This window comes from Myotis myotis, unplaced genomic scaffold (assembly GCF_014108235.1).
Source record: "Myotis myotis isolate mMyoMyo1 unplaced genomic scaffold, mMyoMyo1.p scaffold_m19_p_3, whole genome shotgun sequence".
Classification (NCBI taxonomy): domain Eukaryota; kingdom Metazoa; phylum Chordata; class Mammalia; order Chiroptera; family Vespertilionidae; genus Myotis; species Myotis myotis.
In genome coordinates, this window is record NW_023416335.1 from 151,469,625 (window position 1) to 151,483,549 (window position 13,925).

General features: G+C 43.3%; 1 protein-coding gene across 2 annotated transcripts in view; it reads right to left on the minus strand.

Annotated features, from left to right (window-relative positions):
• RASSF3 (Ras association domain family member 3) overlaps nt 1-13,679 on the minus strand; it is a 76,954-nt gene extending 63,275 nt beyond the window's left edge. The window contains exon 1 of one of the 2 annotated variants that reach the window (XM_036301786.1): nt 13,374-13,679. In XM_036301786.1, coding sequence (XP_036157679.1) covers nt 13,374-13,484 — 111 coding nt within the window. In that variant the 5' untranslated portion in view covers nt 13,485-13,679. The remainder of the gene's footprint in view (nt 1-13,373) is intronic. The other variant, XM_036301785.1, reaches the window with a different exon arrangement.
• Between the last annotated feature and the right edge of the window lie 246 nt (nt 13,680-13,925).

Consider the following 13,925-nt stretch of genomic DNA (forward strand, 5'->3'; position numbering starts at 1 on the left):
CTGATTATTTGACAGGCATGCTGCTACTTTACAGATGAGGAAATTGAGGCTTAAAGGGGTGCCCAAGATAACACAACACTGAGGTAGCTCAAGCCGTCTTATACAGCTACTTATACCGCCGAGACCATCAGGACATCAAGGATCAAAGCCCGCCTCGCACAGCAGCCCTACCCTCCCTCCCACTGCACAGGTCACATGTCGCCACCGCAGGTCATCAGGGAGAGCAGGAGAGCAACCTCAAACTTCACAGGGATCTAACAGGGCAGTGTCTTTCCCCGCAAGGAAAACTGGCAAAAACAAAACAATCCACAACAAACAGAAACAGACCTTACGTGGTCAAAAGTGATATTGTTTCTTTAAACCACCGACATAATATTTACATTTTCATAGCTGGGAAATCACTAACTACAGTCGAGGACCCCTGAATTCACCTCTGCCGTGCCACTGAACCTGGATCTGCTTAAGGCCTAAACCGATAAAACTTCTGTTAGTTTCATTTCTCATCTCAAACCTTCCACTGAAATTAGAGTCCGAGAAATCAACTGAATTCTAATTCCTTTGGAATGTTCTATTAACTGTAAGACACTAGGGAAAATTAATTTCATTTTAGTGCTGGTATTTCCCCTCCTCCCTAATACGTGTAGCTAGGTGGTTTTCTGTTTTCTTAAAATTTTTTTGGTTTTTGTTTGTTATGTTGTTTGAGAACTATATCATATACACATAAATTTCTATGCCTTACCTGGCAAAACAGCAAAAAATAATCCTCAAAACAAGCATCTGTGGGAAATTTTCAGAGTAAGTTTGAGTTGTCTAAGACTAGAATGATTAAGGAAGATTCATAATCTACCTAAAGTCAGAAATAACTTCATATCTTTTTTAAAAGATTCGCTTAATGAAACAACTCCGTATCAAGGAACACACTAAATCAGGGCAAACTAGGAGTTAATCAGATGAGAGATTAAGCAACAATTTTCATCAGAGGCACGCCTTTAAGTAGACAGCGATGCCAGAGTCCATCTACTTGCAAATTTTCAACAAAAGACAATAAGTTTATAAGTAAATAGTATAAATATCCTCTTTGGTAGATGGGGATTTTAGTCATTTGTCCTGCCATCCTAGTCTACTTAGAAGATAATTTAGGTTCCTCCTAATTCTGCTATGGGGTTGGGAAACTTGCACTAAATGGATTGAAATTCAAAGATAAACAGGCACTTCCAGTCACCCTTTTCCTACACGCTTAGTAAGAGACACATCAGCCAGCTCCCCACCCTCTGTATCCCATGGTGTATCTCACAGGACGCTGATGCTTTCTTAGCAATGCCTTTCCTGTGCTGTAATTACAGGAGCAACAAGTACTTTGCTCCTTGTTTCAGTGATGTCAGCCTGAAACACACTCTAAGGTATTTCAAAATGCCAGAATATGTGTCTTTGGTACAAACAGAGTAAGCAACAACAAAAAAATAACCTGAAGTTCAGCTGACCACAAAAAAGGAGAAGCATCTACCGAGCTAAATATGTATGCATAGGACTTAAGAGCAATGCTCTCTCAGGACTTCCGCCTACCTCATGGACACATGGTCAAGGCCATGCAGAACAATGCGCACACCAAGAAGACCCACTCAGAATTAGAAAACATATTACATTCACTATTAATTAAAGGAATGCAAATTAAATAACCTAGAAGTGCCTTTATAAAGTTTTCCCCTCTATTTTAATGACTACATTTCACTGAATATAGTGGAACTGCATGAAACTAATTCAAAATGTTGCCCTAGAACCATAAAAATGGTCACACCCTCATGCTCAGTAAAATTCCATTTTGTACACATTGTCCTAAAAAATTAATCAATAATGGAAAAGATTTCTTACTCAATATGTTTATTACAATAGCAAAAATTAGAAACATCCAAGTTTTCCAATATTTGGGGAATAATGCCTATTGGGAAAATACAATGTGGACCTGAAAATGATAGGAGACATCATGCAGCAACACCTCATGTTCACATTATTCACAACTGCCAAAAATCAAATGTTCACTGATTGACAAATGGATAAACAAAATGTGTTACATGCATACAATGGAATATTAATCACCCTTAATTACAGGAAGGAAATTATGACATCTACTACGACATGGACGAGCCTTGAGTGAAATAAGCCAGTTACAAAAAGACCAATACTGTATGATTTCACTTGTGTTACATGACTAGAACAGTTAAACTCATGGCAACAGAAAGTAGAATGGTAGTTGCCAACAGTAGGGTGGGGGAGAAATGGAGAATTGTTTAATGGGTAGTTTCAAGTTTTTCAAGATGAAAAGATTCTGAAGATTGGATGCACAACCATATAAGTTTACTTAACCCTACTAAACTGTACACTTAAAAATGGTTAAGTGGCAAATTTTGTTTTATATATATTATGTTATGCATATATACCAGTGTATATGTACCAGTACAGTACGATTATATTCATGTAAAACAGACAAAGGAAAAAACCTAGGAAAATTATATTTTGACTAGAGGCCCAGTGCACAAAATTCATGCACAGGGGAGTGGGAGAGGTGGGGAGATGCCCTCAGCCCAGCCTGCACCCTCTCCAATCCGGGACCCCTCAGGGGATGTACGACTGCTGGTTTAGGCCCAATCCTGATCGGGCCTAAACCGGCAGTCGGACATCCCTCTCACAATCCAGGACCGCTGGCTCCTAACTACCTGCCTGCCTGCCTGATCGCCCCTAACTGCCCCCCCTGCTGGCCTGGTCACCCCCAACTGACCCCCCCAACCAGTCTGGTCGTCCCCAACTTCCCCCCCTGCTGGCCTGGTCACCCCACGCAGCCTGCTGTTCGGTCATCCTTCCAGTTGTTTCAGTTGTGACAGCCCCTGGCTTTTCATATATTAGAATTAGGATAGTAAGATATTGGACAATGCCCACCGCTCCCCCCCACCCCCCCCCAGCAAAACTCTGTGATGTGATTTTTATAGCATTCTTGTTATTTTAAAAACTTTTAAGAACATATTTCTCTAACTACCCAAAACCCAAAGCTTAAAGTCCCTCCAGGAAAAAAAAAAGGCATGTTTATGAGAAATTACTCAATTTTTTAGCATATTACTAAAAATTACTCAAATTTTTAGCAAAAAAGACAGATGAGAGATGATCTATATAGACTATTCACTAAGCTCCAAGAGAGCACATTTCAATCTGTTTGGTTCACCAAATCTCTAGCACCAGTCTGAACACTGTGATATTAAATAGACTTGGGAAATGAATTTAAAAACTACCTTCACAATCTTAACACACACACCAACCAGCATTAACTTCATGAAAACACTTTGCTGATTACATTCACAATCTCTAAATCCGAGATCTTCTGAATCTATTCTTCTGATCTCCAATTCCCAAATTCATCCTTTTTCGTCCTCTAATTATCTCACTTTGTTTAGCATCTGGAAAAAGAACTGAGTGCTGCAATATATAATTAGTAAATTATTCTTAGCTGACGGAATCATGTACCAGCAGTAAGCAATTACAGACCATAAAATGCATATTCCTCTTGCTGTTTTAATACTCTACGACATAATGAGCCCTATTCTCTATAAACTGAGGGCAAAGTTGTGGTTTGAATGTAGGATAGTTTTGTCCAACTCAACGTGAAAAAACAGGGAAGTTCCCCACACACGTTTCACAACCCCAAAATGCTGCTATGTGTTATCCAAGATAGGCTGAGAAGACACCCTTCCCAACAGCAAAGGGCAAGTTCCCTTTCACAGAGAAAAACCAACCCTCTCCAGCCAGCCAGCCACCTCCCATCTAGACCAGTGATGGAGAACCTTTTGAGCTCGGCGTGTCAGCATTTTGAAAAACCCTAACTTAACTCTGGTGCCGTGTCACATATAGAAATTTTTTTATCTTTGCAACCATAGTAAAACAAAGATTTATATTTTTGATATTTATTTTATATACTTAAATGCCATTTAACAAAGAAAAATCAACCAAAAAATGAGTTCGCATGTCACCTCTGACACGCGTGTCATAGGTTCGCCATCACTGGTCTAGATGATGGAGATTCAAACCCTAATAGCAAGAGCTGGCAGCTCTGCCTTAGCACACTGATGTCCAACAGAAATATGTTAGCCACCTATACAAGTTCCAATTTTCTAATAGCCACGTTAAAAAATAAACAGGTAAACGTTAATTTTATTTAACTCAATATATCCAAAATATTATAATTTCAACATGTAACCAATACTTGAAAATACTGTGATATGTTGTATATTCTCTTTCCTTTGTCCTGGGAATCCAGTGTGCATTTCAAACTTACAGCACGCTACTCCATTCGGGTCAGCCACACTTCAAGCGTGCAACCGCCACTTATGTCTATTATCTACCATACTGGACAGCATAGCTTTCGCATGATGGTCACTTCTATTTCAGAATCACTTGTAACATTTTTACATGTATTTCACACTTTAATCATTTTTTTTCATTTTTTTTTATTGATTTCAGAGAGGAAGGGAGAGGGAGCGAGAGCTAGAAACATCAATGATGAGAGAGAATCATTGACCGGCTGCCTCCTGCACTCCCCCTGCTGAGGATTGAGGCTGCAACCTGGGCATGTGCCCCAACAGGGAATCCAACTGTGACCTCCTGGTTCAGAGGTTGACGCTCAACCACCGAGCCACGGCAGCCGGGCATTAATCATTTTTTTAATGAACGCTGACATCCTTCTTAGTGCATGTCTATCCCTCTCCACTAAAAAAAAAAAAAAAAGAAAGAAAAAAGAAATATTTTAACAAGAAAAAAACAACAACACTATTTGACTAGCCACTCATAGCCAAACCAGAACTAACTGAACTATTAAGAGAAACCTGGACAGTTAACCTCGTTCAAGAGTTTGGTAAACTCTGCTTAGACTTATTAACTGTTTAATGCATTTTATGACCTTGAGCATGATTGTTTCTGTTGGAGCAGTCATCTACAATTTTAGGCAGGTGTTAGGGAAATGTGACTAGTTTTTCAGGGGTACACTTCTCAGTCAACATTTCCACACCACACTGTACCAATGAGTGTGCTCCTGAAAATTTGTGAACAGTGAAAAGTTTCCTTTCCACTAAAGAAAGAAGCTCTTTAAAAGAAAATTAGAGAGATGTATTGTCGTCTATTTAATAAGCTTTTAAAAAATATTACTAAGCGAGACCAGAACCTCGTTTTGTTCACTGCTCTATTCCCAGAGTCAAGCTTATGTGTGTGGGGCACAGAGAAAGCGCTCAAAAAATTGCTGAATGCACGAATGAGTGATGGTTTTTCTTAAAATAAGGGGGAAGTATACAGTGATTTATGTCTAACTAGTAATAACATCACCAATATCGTCCATTTTTATTTTGTTAATTCTCACCTGAGAATATTTTTCCATTGATTTTTAGAGAGAGTGGAAGGGAGAAGGAGAGACAAACATCAGTGTGAGAGAGACACATCTATTGGTTGCCTCCCACACATGACCCCGCCAGGGCCGGGGATCAAGCCTGCAACCAAGGTACATGTCCTTGATGGGAATCAAACCTGGGACCCATCAGTCCACAGGCCGACATTCTATCCACTGAGCCAAAGTGACTAGGGCTCATCCATTTTTAAATGACTACTACATGTATGGTACTGTGGAGACTTAGGGTCTACTTGGGAGATGACAGAAAATTGTGTACAATTGGGTATAAAGGAAAATTACGAGTACCAAGTATGTACTTTTAATAATGAGTAGGCTTTCATTTGCCTACTAAGGACCAGACATTTATTTTATGTGTTGTTAAACATGCTAGTCTCAAACCTCGTTAAAGAAAATATAACAACAAATTATAATTTTTGCTTTGAAGGAGAAGAGCAGAGGGTGTTACGAAGCAAGAGGTGCTTTGGGCCGGTGGTTCAGGAAGAATTCTCTGAGAAGCACTGTGTAAGTTGATATGCGAAGGTAAAGTCAGAGAAGCAATTTCAGGTCCAGGTTCTGTGATACAGGAATAACATGGATTCAGAAAGTAACTGAGAGAAAGCTAATTTTGAGTAGAGTCCTCATTACATGCTATTACTTAAAACTTGTTGCATCAGAGAGCAAGGCCTTGTAATATAGGCAGTGTTTACTTAGCAAGAATAAATCCTCCTACTAGACAATGTACAGGGATGGCCAAGAAAGTTGTTCATATGGAAAATAATACAATACTTAAATAATAATACAACAATAAACTGTTTCGAGTACTCACAACTGTAAAGCTTCTTCTGCCCACCCCTATACATTAGCTCTTCAATGACACAAGGACGCAAACAGGCTAAGTTAGCTGAGATAAGACATTTACAGTAAATGAGCAGCTCCTCTGCATGCATCTATCATATATCCCATTTGGGTCTTCTCTGCAGAGGGGCCGGCTGGCTAATGGCCTTGGGCCAAATTAGAAAGGTAAGCCTCAGCCCTAGCCGGTTTGGCTCAGTGGACAGAGCGTTGGCCTGCGGACTGAAAGGTCCCGGGTTCAATTCCGGCCAAGGGCACATGCCTGGGTTGCGGGCTTAATCCCCAGTAGGGGCTGTGCAGAAGGCAGTCAATCAATGATTCTCTCTCATCATTGATGTTTCTATCTCTTCCTTCCTCTCCCTTCCTCTCTTAAATCAATAAGGAAATATATATTAAAAAAAAAGAAAAGAAAAAGAAAGGCAAGCCTCAAAATGGGGCCTGTATCAAAAGACAGCCACTTCATGTGGGAAGCTGGGGGCAAGCAAGAGCTGCTGGCTCAAGGCTAAGAAGAGCTGGTGATCAAGCCACAGTACAAAGCATTTGGTCAGCCTCATTTTTTCTCCAAGAAAATGAATGTTTACAGCTATGACATGCACTGACTGCCAAAGGAAGTCTAAAAAGAATAACCACATTATTAGATATTTTTAGCTTTTCTTTTCATAAATATTTTGTGTCACTGCTTTCCAAATAATTCCAAGTCTTTCGAGTTAGCCAGAAGAAAAAAAAAAAAAAATGGAGTAAAGAGTGTGTTGTTCATATATGAGGATATATGCATTGGTGACTAATTTTCTTTTGAAATTCAGTTAAAGGATGAGTCTTTGTGGGTCCTGCTCACACAAACACAAAACTCCAATGGATCAATACTATGTAAGAACAGGATATATCAGACATGAAGACCAGATGTGTAAATCACCATGTACCAGGCAAAGGGCTGTTGGGAATGTTTACATTCAATAATATAGAGATTAACCCACTTCAGATCGAAAGATACAACACAGAGACTAAAAGTAAAAAGATAGAAGAAGATATTTCATGCAAATGGAAACAGGAAAAAAAAAGGCTGGGGTAGCAATACTTATATCAGACTAAACAGACTTTAAAACAAAGGCTAGCTCAGCCAGCATGGCTTGGTGGTTGAGCTTCGACCTATGAACCAGGAGGTCCCGGGTTTGGCTGCAGTCGAAGGCACATGCCTGGGTTGTGGGCTGGGTACCCAGTATGGGGCGTGCAAGAGGTAGCTGGTCAATGATTCCTTCTCATCATTGATGTTTCTCTCTCTCTCCTTCTCCCTTCCTTTCTGAAATCAATAAAAATATACTTAAAAAACAAACAACAACAAAGGCTATATTTAACAAGAGGCAAAGAATGACACTTTATAATGATAAAGGGATCAACCCATAAGAGGCTATAACATTGATGCACCCAACACCCAACGTAGGATTATCTCATATATAAACCAAATATTGACAGACAAAAAGGGAGAGATCGGTAGTAATAGTCATGGTAGGGAACTTTTAACACCCCATTGACATCAATAGGCAGATGATCCAGACAGAAAATCAACAAGGAAACAGTGGCCTTAGATGACACATTAGATCAGATTTAATTTCTATTTTTAGAACATTTCACTCCAAAGCAGCAGAATATACATTCTTTTTAACCGCACATGGAACATTTCCCAGAACAGACCACATGTTAGGCCACAAGACGACAAGTCTCAACTAATTTAAGAGGACTGAAATCGTACCAGGCATCTTCTCCAATCACAATGGTATAAAACTAGAAATCAATTACAAGAAAAAAACCTGAAAAGCACATACACGTGGAGGCTAAATAATATGCTACTATACAATCAACGATTAACAACGAGACCAAGAAAGAAATCAAAACATACCCTGAGACAAAATGAAAATGAAAACACAACAGCCCAAAAATCTGAGACACAGCCAAAGCAGTTCTAAGAGAAAAATTCATTGCCTACCTCAAGAAACAAAAAAAAATCTCAAATAAACAATCTATCCTAAAACCTAAAGGGACTAGAAGAAGAACAAATAAAGCCTAAAGTGTGTATAAGGAAGGAAATAAAGACTAGAGTGAAAATAAAACAATAGAACCTAAAAAGAATATACAAATAAGCGATGAAACCAAAAGCTGGTTCTTTGAAAAGACACACAAAACTGATAAACCTTTAACTAGACTCATTAAGAAAACGAGAGGACCCATGCCAAAACCAGTTTGGCTCAGTGGATAGAGCGTCGGACTGCGGACTGAAGGGTCCCAGGTTCGATTCCGGTCAAGGGCATGTACCTTGGTTGCGGGCACATCCCCAGTAGGAGATGTGCAGGAGGCGGCTGATCAATGTTTCTCACTCTCTATCCTCCCTTTCTCTCTGTAAAAAATCAATAAAATATATTATTAAAAAAATATTTCTCTCTCAAATCAATGTTTCTCTCTGTTTCTCTCTCTCTCCCTCTCTCTCTCTCTCTCTCTCTCTCTCTCTCCTTCCCTCCCTTCCTTCCGCCCTCCCTCTTTTTCTCTCTAAAATCAATAAAAAACTTTTTTTTAAGTGTGAGTGGAAAAATAGATAAATAAAAAGTGTGAGTGGGGCCCTGGCCAGATAGCTCAGTTGGGAGAGCGTCCTGATACACCAAGGTTGTGGGTTTGAACCCCAGTCAGGGCACATACAAGGGCTAACCAATGAATGCATAAATAAGCGGGACAATAAAAATCGATGTTTCTCTCTCTCTCTAATCAATTTTTTAAAAAGTGTGAGCAGTTCAGAAGACTATTTCAAGTTTTTCAAAACCTCTTGGGTAGGGGAGGTGGAAGAGGTTAAAGGGGACAAATGGTGATGAAAGGAAATCTGACTTTGGATAGTCAATACAAAATACTGCTGATGTACTACAGAACTGCATACCTGAAACCTAAATAATTTTATTCAACACATTTTTAAATAAAATATAATTTGGAGACAAATTTTTAATTCAATTACACTGTAAAAAAAAAAAAAAAAAAAAAAAGATCTCTTTACTATTCTACTCCTAAAGCAAAAACAAGTGTCTCATTTCCTTATTCCCATTAACTACCAAAGGCTAGGAAGAGAAGTGATCACCTTAGATATGGAGTAAGATGTGCTCCAACAGATTAACAATTTTGATCAATTTCTACTCTTGGAAGTCTAAATGTGTCCTGTATATAAAGGTAGTTTGATTTTGTTGGAAACTCAGAGAATGATGAATTACAGAACTGCCCACATTCTTGGTTCTGCTTGAAACAACCATAGAGTGTACCCACAAATCTGAATTACCAACACTGTAATGAAGATGCATGCAGAAAAGGAGGGGGTCACCAGCTTAAGAAACACCTAAATTACAGATCTCCATTTTTGCAAAGCGAAAATCAAAAATTTCAAATTATTTTTATAGCCAAGAAGTAACAAAAAGCAAAGTGGAATCTGTGTCAGAAAACATGAGTTCTAGTCTTTCCCCTAAATGTGGCCCCTTAGTCACATCACTTAATGAGGCCTTACCTTTCATTATGTTAATGCTCCAGAGGATCTTTGGGAAAATCTTAAGATAGGATCTTTAAACCCTCGAAGAGCCCATTGTTATCAAACCGGGAAGGCACTCATTCATTCAACTAATACAGCATTCAGTGCCCAACCACTGTGTGCCAGGTACTGACTGGGACCCTGTGAATACAGTAATAAATGTGACATTCAAACTGCCACAAACAGGCTATATGTTCATTCCCTTTACATCCTTCCTACTGGTTTTTAACCCTTTTCCTTTAAAAAAAAAAAAAAAAAAGAGGGCACCAACAAAAAATAAGAAATAAAATGGTAAGCAGTTGCTTTATATCTGTAAAATTTTTGTTATTGTTGGAGACAGAAAAAAGTTGGACTATGTTCCTTTGCCTGGCAAGAGAAGAAAGACATTTTTCACCCTCTCCCCCTTTCTCCCCATCCTGCATTTACCATAAACATCTTGCTTTCTCTGGATATTTTCAGGAGTTCTAAAACTACATGTTCTGGCTTTTACACAAGGTGATTTAACACCAAAAAAAAAAAAAAAAAAAAAAATCATTATTATCAATAATAGATCCCTATAGCAACACGTCTTTCCAACTCTCTAAAGAAAAATTTCATTACTACACTTTATGTCAGAATGCTTACCTTATTCTTATAATCCCAAGTTAGCTAAAATGAAAAAGGCTTATCTAACCTTTATATTGAGTGCCTTGCTTTCTAAAGTTTACTTCCCTAACTTACAAATTTTATCAGGAATTTAACAGACAATCAATTCTTTAAATAAACTAAAATACCTACTAAAATTCAGAGTTTAGAACATTTCTCCACCTGGCAAATAAGTCCTATAACACAGCACACTTTGCATGTGTTATGTTAGAAGGGGAAATACACAGGCAATATAGCTTCAGAATATGCATATTAAACTCTTCAAGCAAAGAATTAGGTCTTATTGTTCTGATTTTCAGCAAAATAAATGTAATGTTGGACTAATTCTAAATGCTAAATAAGTAACACTACATGAGTATAACATATATGCTAGGGGAATAATACATAAATTAATGAGTATAACACAAATATTATATTGGACTTATAAGTCCAGAAAAAAATAGATTTTTTAAAAAATATGTTTTTACTGCTTTTAGGGAAAGAGGAAGGAAGAGGGAGAGATAGAAACACAGATTGGCTGCCTGGTGCACACCCCCTCCTGGGACTCAAGCTCAAAACCCAAGCAGGGACTTCTCAGTGCATGGGACAATGCTCAGCCAACTCAGACATGCCGGCCAGGGCAAGATGTTTTGTTTTTTGTTTTGTTTTTTTTAAATATATTTTATTGATTTTTTTTACAGAGAGGAAGGGAGAAGGATAGAGAGTTAGGAACATCAATGAGAGAGAAACATGGATCAGTTGCCTCTTGCACACCCCCCCTACTGGGGATGTGTCTGCAACCAAGGTACATGCCCTTGACCGGAATCGAACCTGGGACCCTTCAGTCCACAGGCTGATGCTCTATCCACTGAGCCAAATCGGTCAGGGGGCAAGATGTTTTTACTTTTAAAATACCAACGCATCTTCACACCATTCCAACCTAGATACTTTGGCCCTTGTGAAGGAGCACCTCACACCTGCAGAACCCGAGAACCAGCAAGTTTTCTGGAGATTACTAGCTACCTCGGGAATGGACTTGAAACCAGCACCATCTCTGACAAGCTGTAGTCTAAGTGTCAAATGGTGAGAGCAACATAAGTGGGAGGAGAAAATACAAAGTGGAGAATGAAAAGAAAGGGGAGGGCAAGCAAGAAAGAAAAGTGAAAAAAGGCACAAGGAAATGCAATTCTTCCATAACCAATAGGGGGAAGAAGGGGATTTCTGATTTCCAAACTTCACAGCCAACTCTCACCATTAGAATACACTCTACTGAAAACAAGAGATCGTCTGCTGTGGACTGAATGTGTGTGACCCCTCCAATGTCATATGGCGGAGCCCTAATGTGATAGTATTTGGAGAGGGGGCGCTTTGGGAGGTAATTAGGTCATGAGGGTGGCCCCCACGACGGGATTAGTGTCCTCATAAGAGGAAGAGAGAGAGCCCTTTCCCCATGTGAGGACACCGTGAGAAGTCAGCTGTCTACAAGCCAGGAAGTCCAGGAAGGGGTCCTCCCTGGAACCCAACCATGGAGGCACCCAGGTCTCCGACTAGCGGCCTCCACAACTGTGAGAAGCAAATATTTAAGTACCTAGGCCGGGGTATTTGTTACAGCAGCCCGAGAAGACATCACTCAAAGTGACTAGTAAACAGTGCAGCCTTGAACCTTAGAAATGGTCGTCAAGAGGGGAGGACTTCATGCACCAGGCGTCACTCAGGATCACCTGCTACTGAGTAAGGGCACATGACGCCACTCTCCCCCTCCTTCTGGTTTGGAAGTTAAGAGGTCGAAAAGACTAACACTTCCTAACATAAGAAATCTGTCCTCGGAAGGTGGTTAAAGAACCTTAAAAGCTCTGGCAAGGAACCCCTAGCTGCACATGACTCGGTCCTCACCCGTGAACGATTTCCCTCGTTTCTAGTCTCCAGGACTAAGTTTGATAGCAATGCTTGGTGCACGCCTGTCGTTTTAAGAGCAACCCATTTGTTCCATTACAGCCTTCTCTAATCTGATGTGAGCCTGGCTGGGTTGGCAGGGCTTCCTGGTGTGGCTCCAGGACCGGGAGGCTCAAGCGCCAGACTTGGAAGTCCAGCCCAAACGCCCCGTTTGGGGGAAAGCCTCTCTGCAAAACACGGCCTCGGTCGGCGAAACGGGCCCAAGCTCCCCGACCATCTTCTCCCAAGTCCTGCTTCCCACGGCATGCTTCCTCCAAAAAAGGAAGAAACCGGCCTAGGGCTCGGCGCCCGCCCGCTAGTATTTACCTACCACAGGAGCTTGTTTGCAAAACAGATCGGAGGCACCTACCGCTTGACTTTACAGGAAACGCCCAACTCTGACACCCGCCACCAAGGTTTGCGTGAGCGCCTACTACCGTCGGGCCCCGCGTGTCTCTGAGCGCTCCCTCCCCACCCGGGGCGCGGGGGCCCGGCGGCCAGCTCCCCCTGCCAACCCCGAGCGACCACGCGGCCCTCCGAGCCGCCCAGGGGGCCGCAGGCCACGGAGCGGACCGGCACAGAGGCCCCGCGCGAGGACCTGACCGTTGACTCCGCGGGGGCGCGGAGGGCGTCCCGGGTCGCAGGGAAAACTCCGGGAGCGGCCCGGGGACGCCTCCCCGCCGAGAACGGCTCCCCCGCAGCCGGCCGCCGCAGAGGCCATCTGGCGCGGAAGGCTGGAGCCGGCTCGGCCTCCCCGCCCTTCCTCCTTCCCTGGCCCCGGGCGCCCCCGGCGCACGCCGGCACGCCCACGAGCACAAACTCCAGGCAGAAGCCCGGGGTCCGAAAAGGCAGCAGCCACTTGCCCGCGGCCCCCTCCTCGCAGCCGGCGAGCATCCCCGCCCCGCGCACACACGTGGCGTCAGGGGTCCCGCCGCCCGGGGACCCGCCACCCCGGGCGCGACGGGCCGGGGCTGCAGCGCCGCGGCGCGCACTCACTTGCTGGCCGGCGCGGGGCTTGCCCTGGGGCGCTCTCTTGAAGAAGGAGGTCCTGGCGGTGAAGAAGAAGTCCTCGGCGTCCTCCTCCAGGCTGCTGTAGCCGCTGCTCATGCTGCTGGTCCAGGCGCGCGCCGGCCGCCTCCCCGGGGCGCAGGCGGCCAGGCCGGGGGTGCGGCGCCCGCCCGCCCCGCGAGGTTCTCGGCGCGCGGCCCCGAGCCGCCGACGGGCCGTCCTGCTGCAGCTGCGACCGCCGCTCAACCCAACCGCCCGGGCCCCTCGCGCCGCCTCCCCGCCCGGCTGCTGGCCCGGCCCGGCCTCCCGGCGCCCGGCGCCCCCGCCCCCCGGGGCCCCGCCCCGCCCCGCCCCGCCCCCTCCCGGTGAGGCTCCGGACGCTCCCCCGCGCGGCCGCAGGTGGGGACGGGCGGCCGCCCCTTCCCGCCGAGCAGAAGCCGGAAAGCTCTGTTCGATGGCTGCGGGCGGTGGGGCTGGGTTCGGGGTCGTTTGCCCAGCCTCCCGGAAACTGCCTGTTCCTCTGCGATCAGCCCGCCGCCG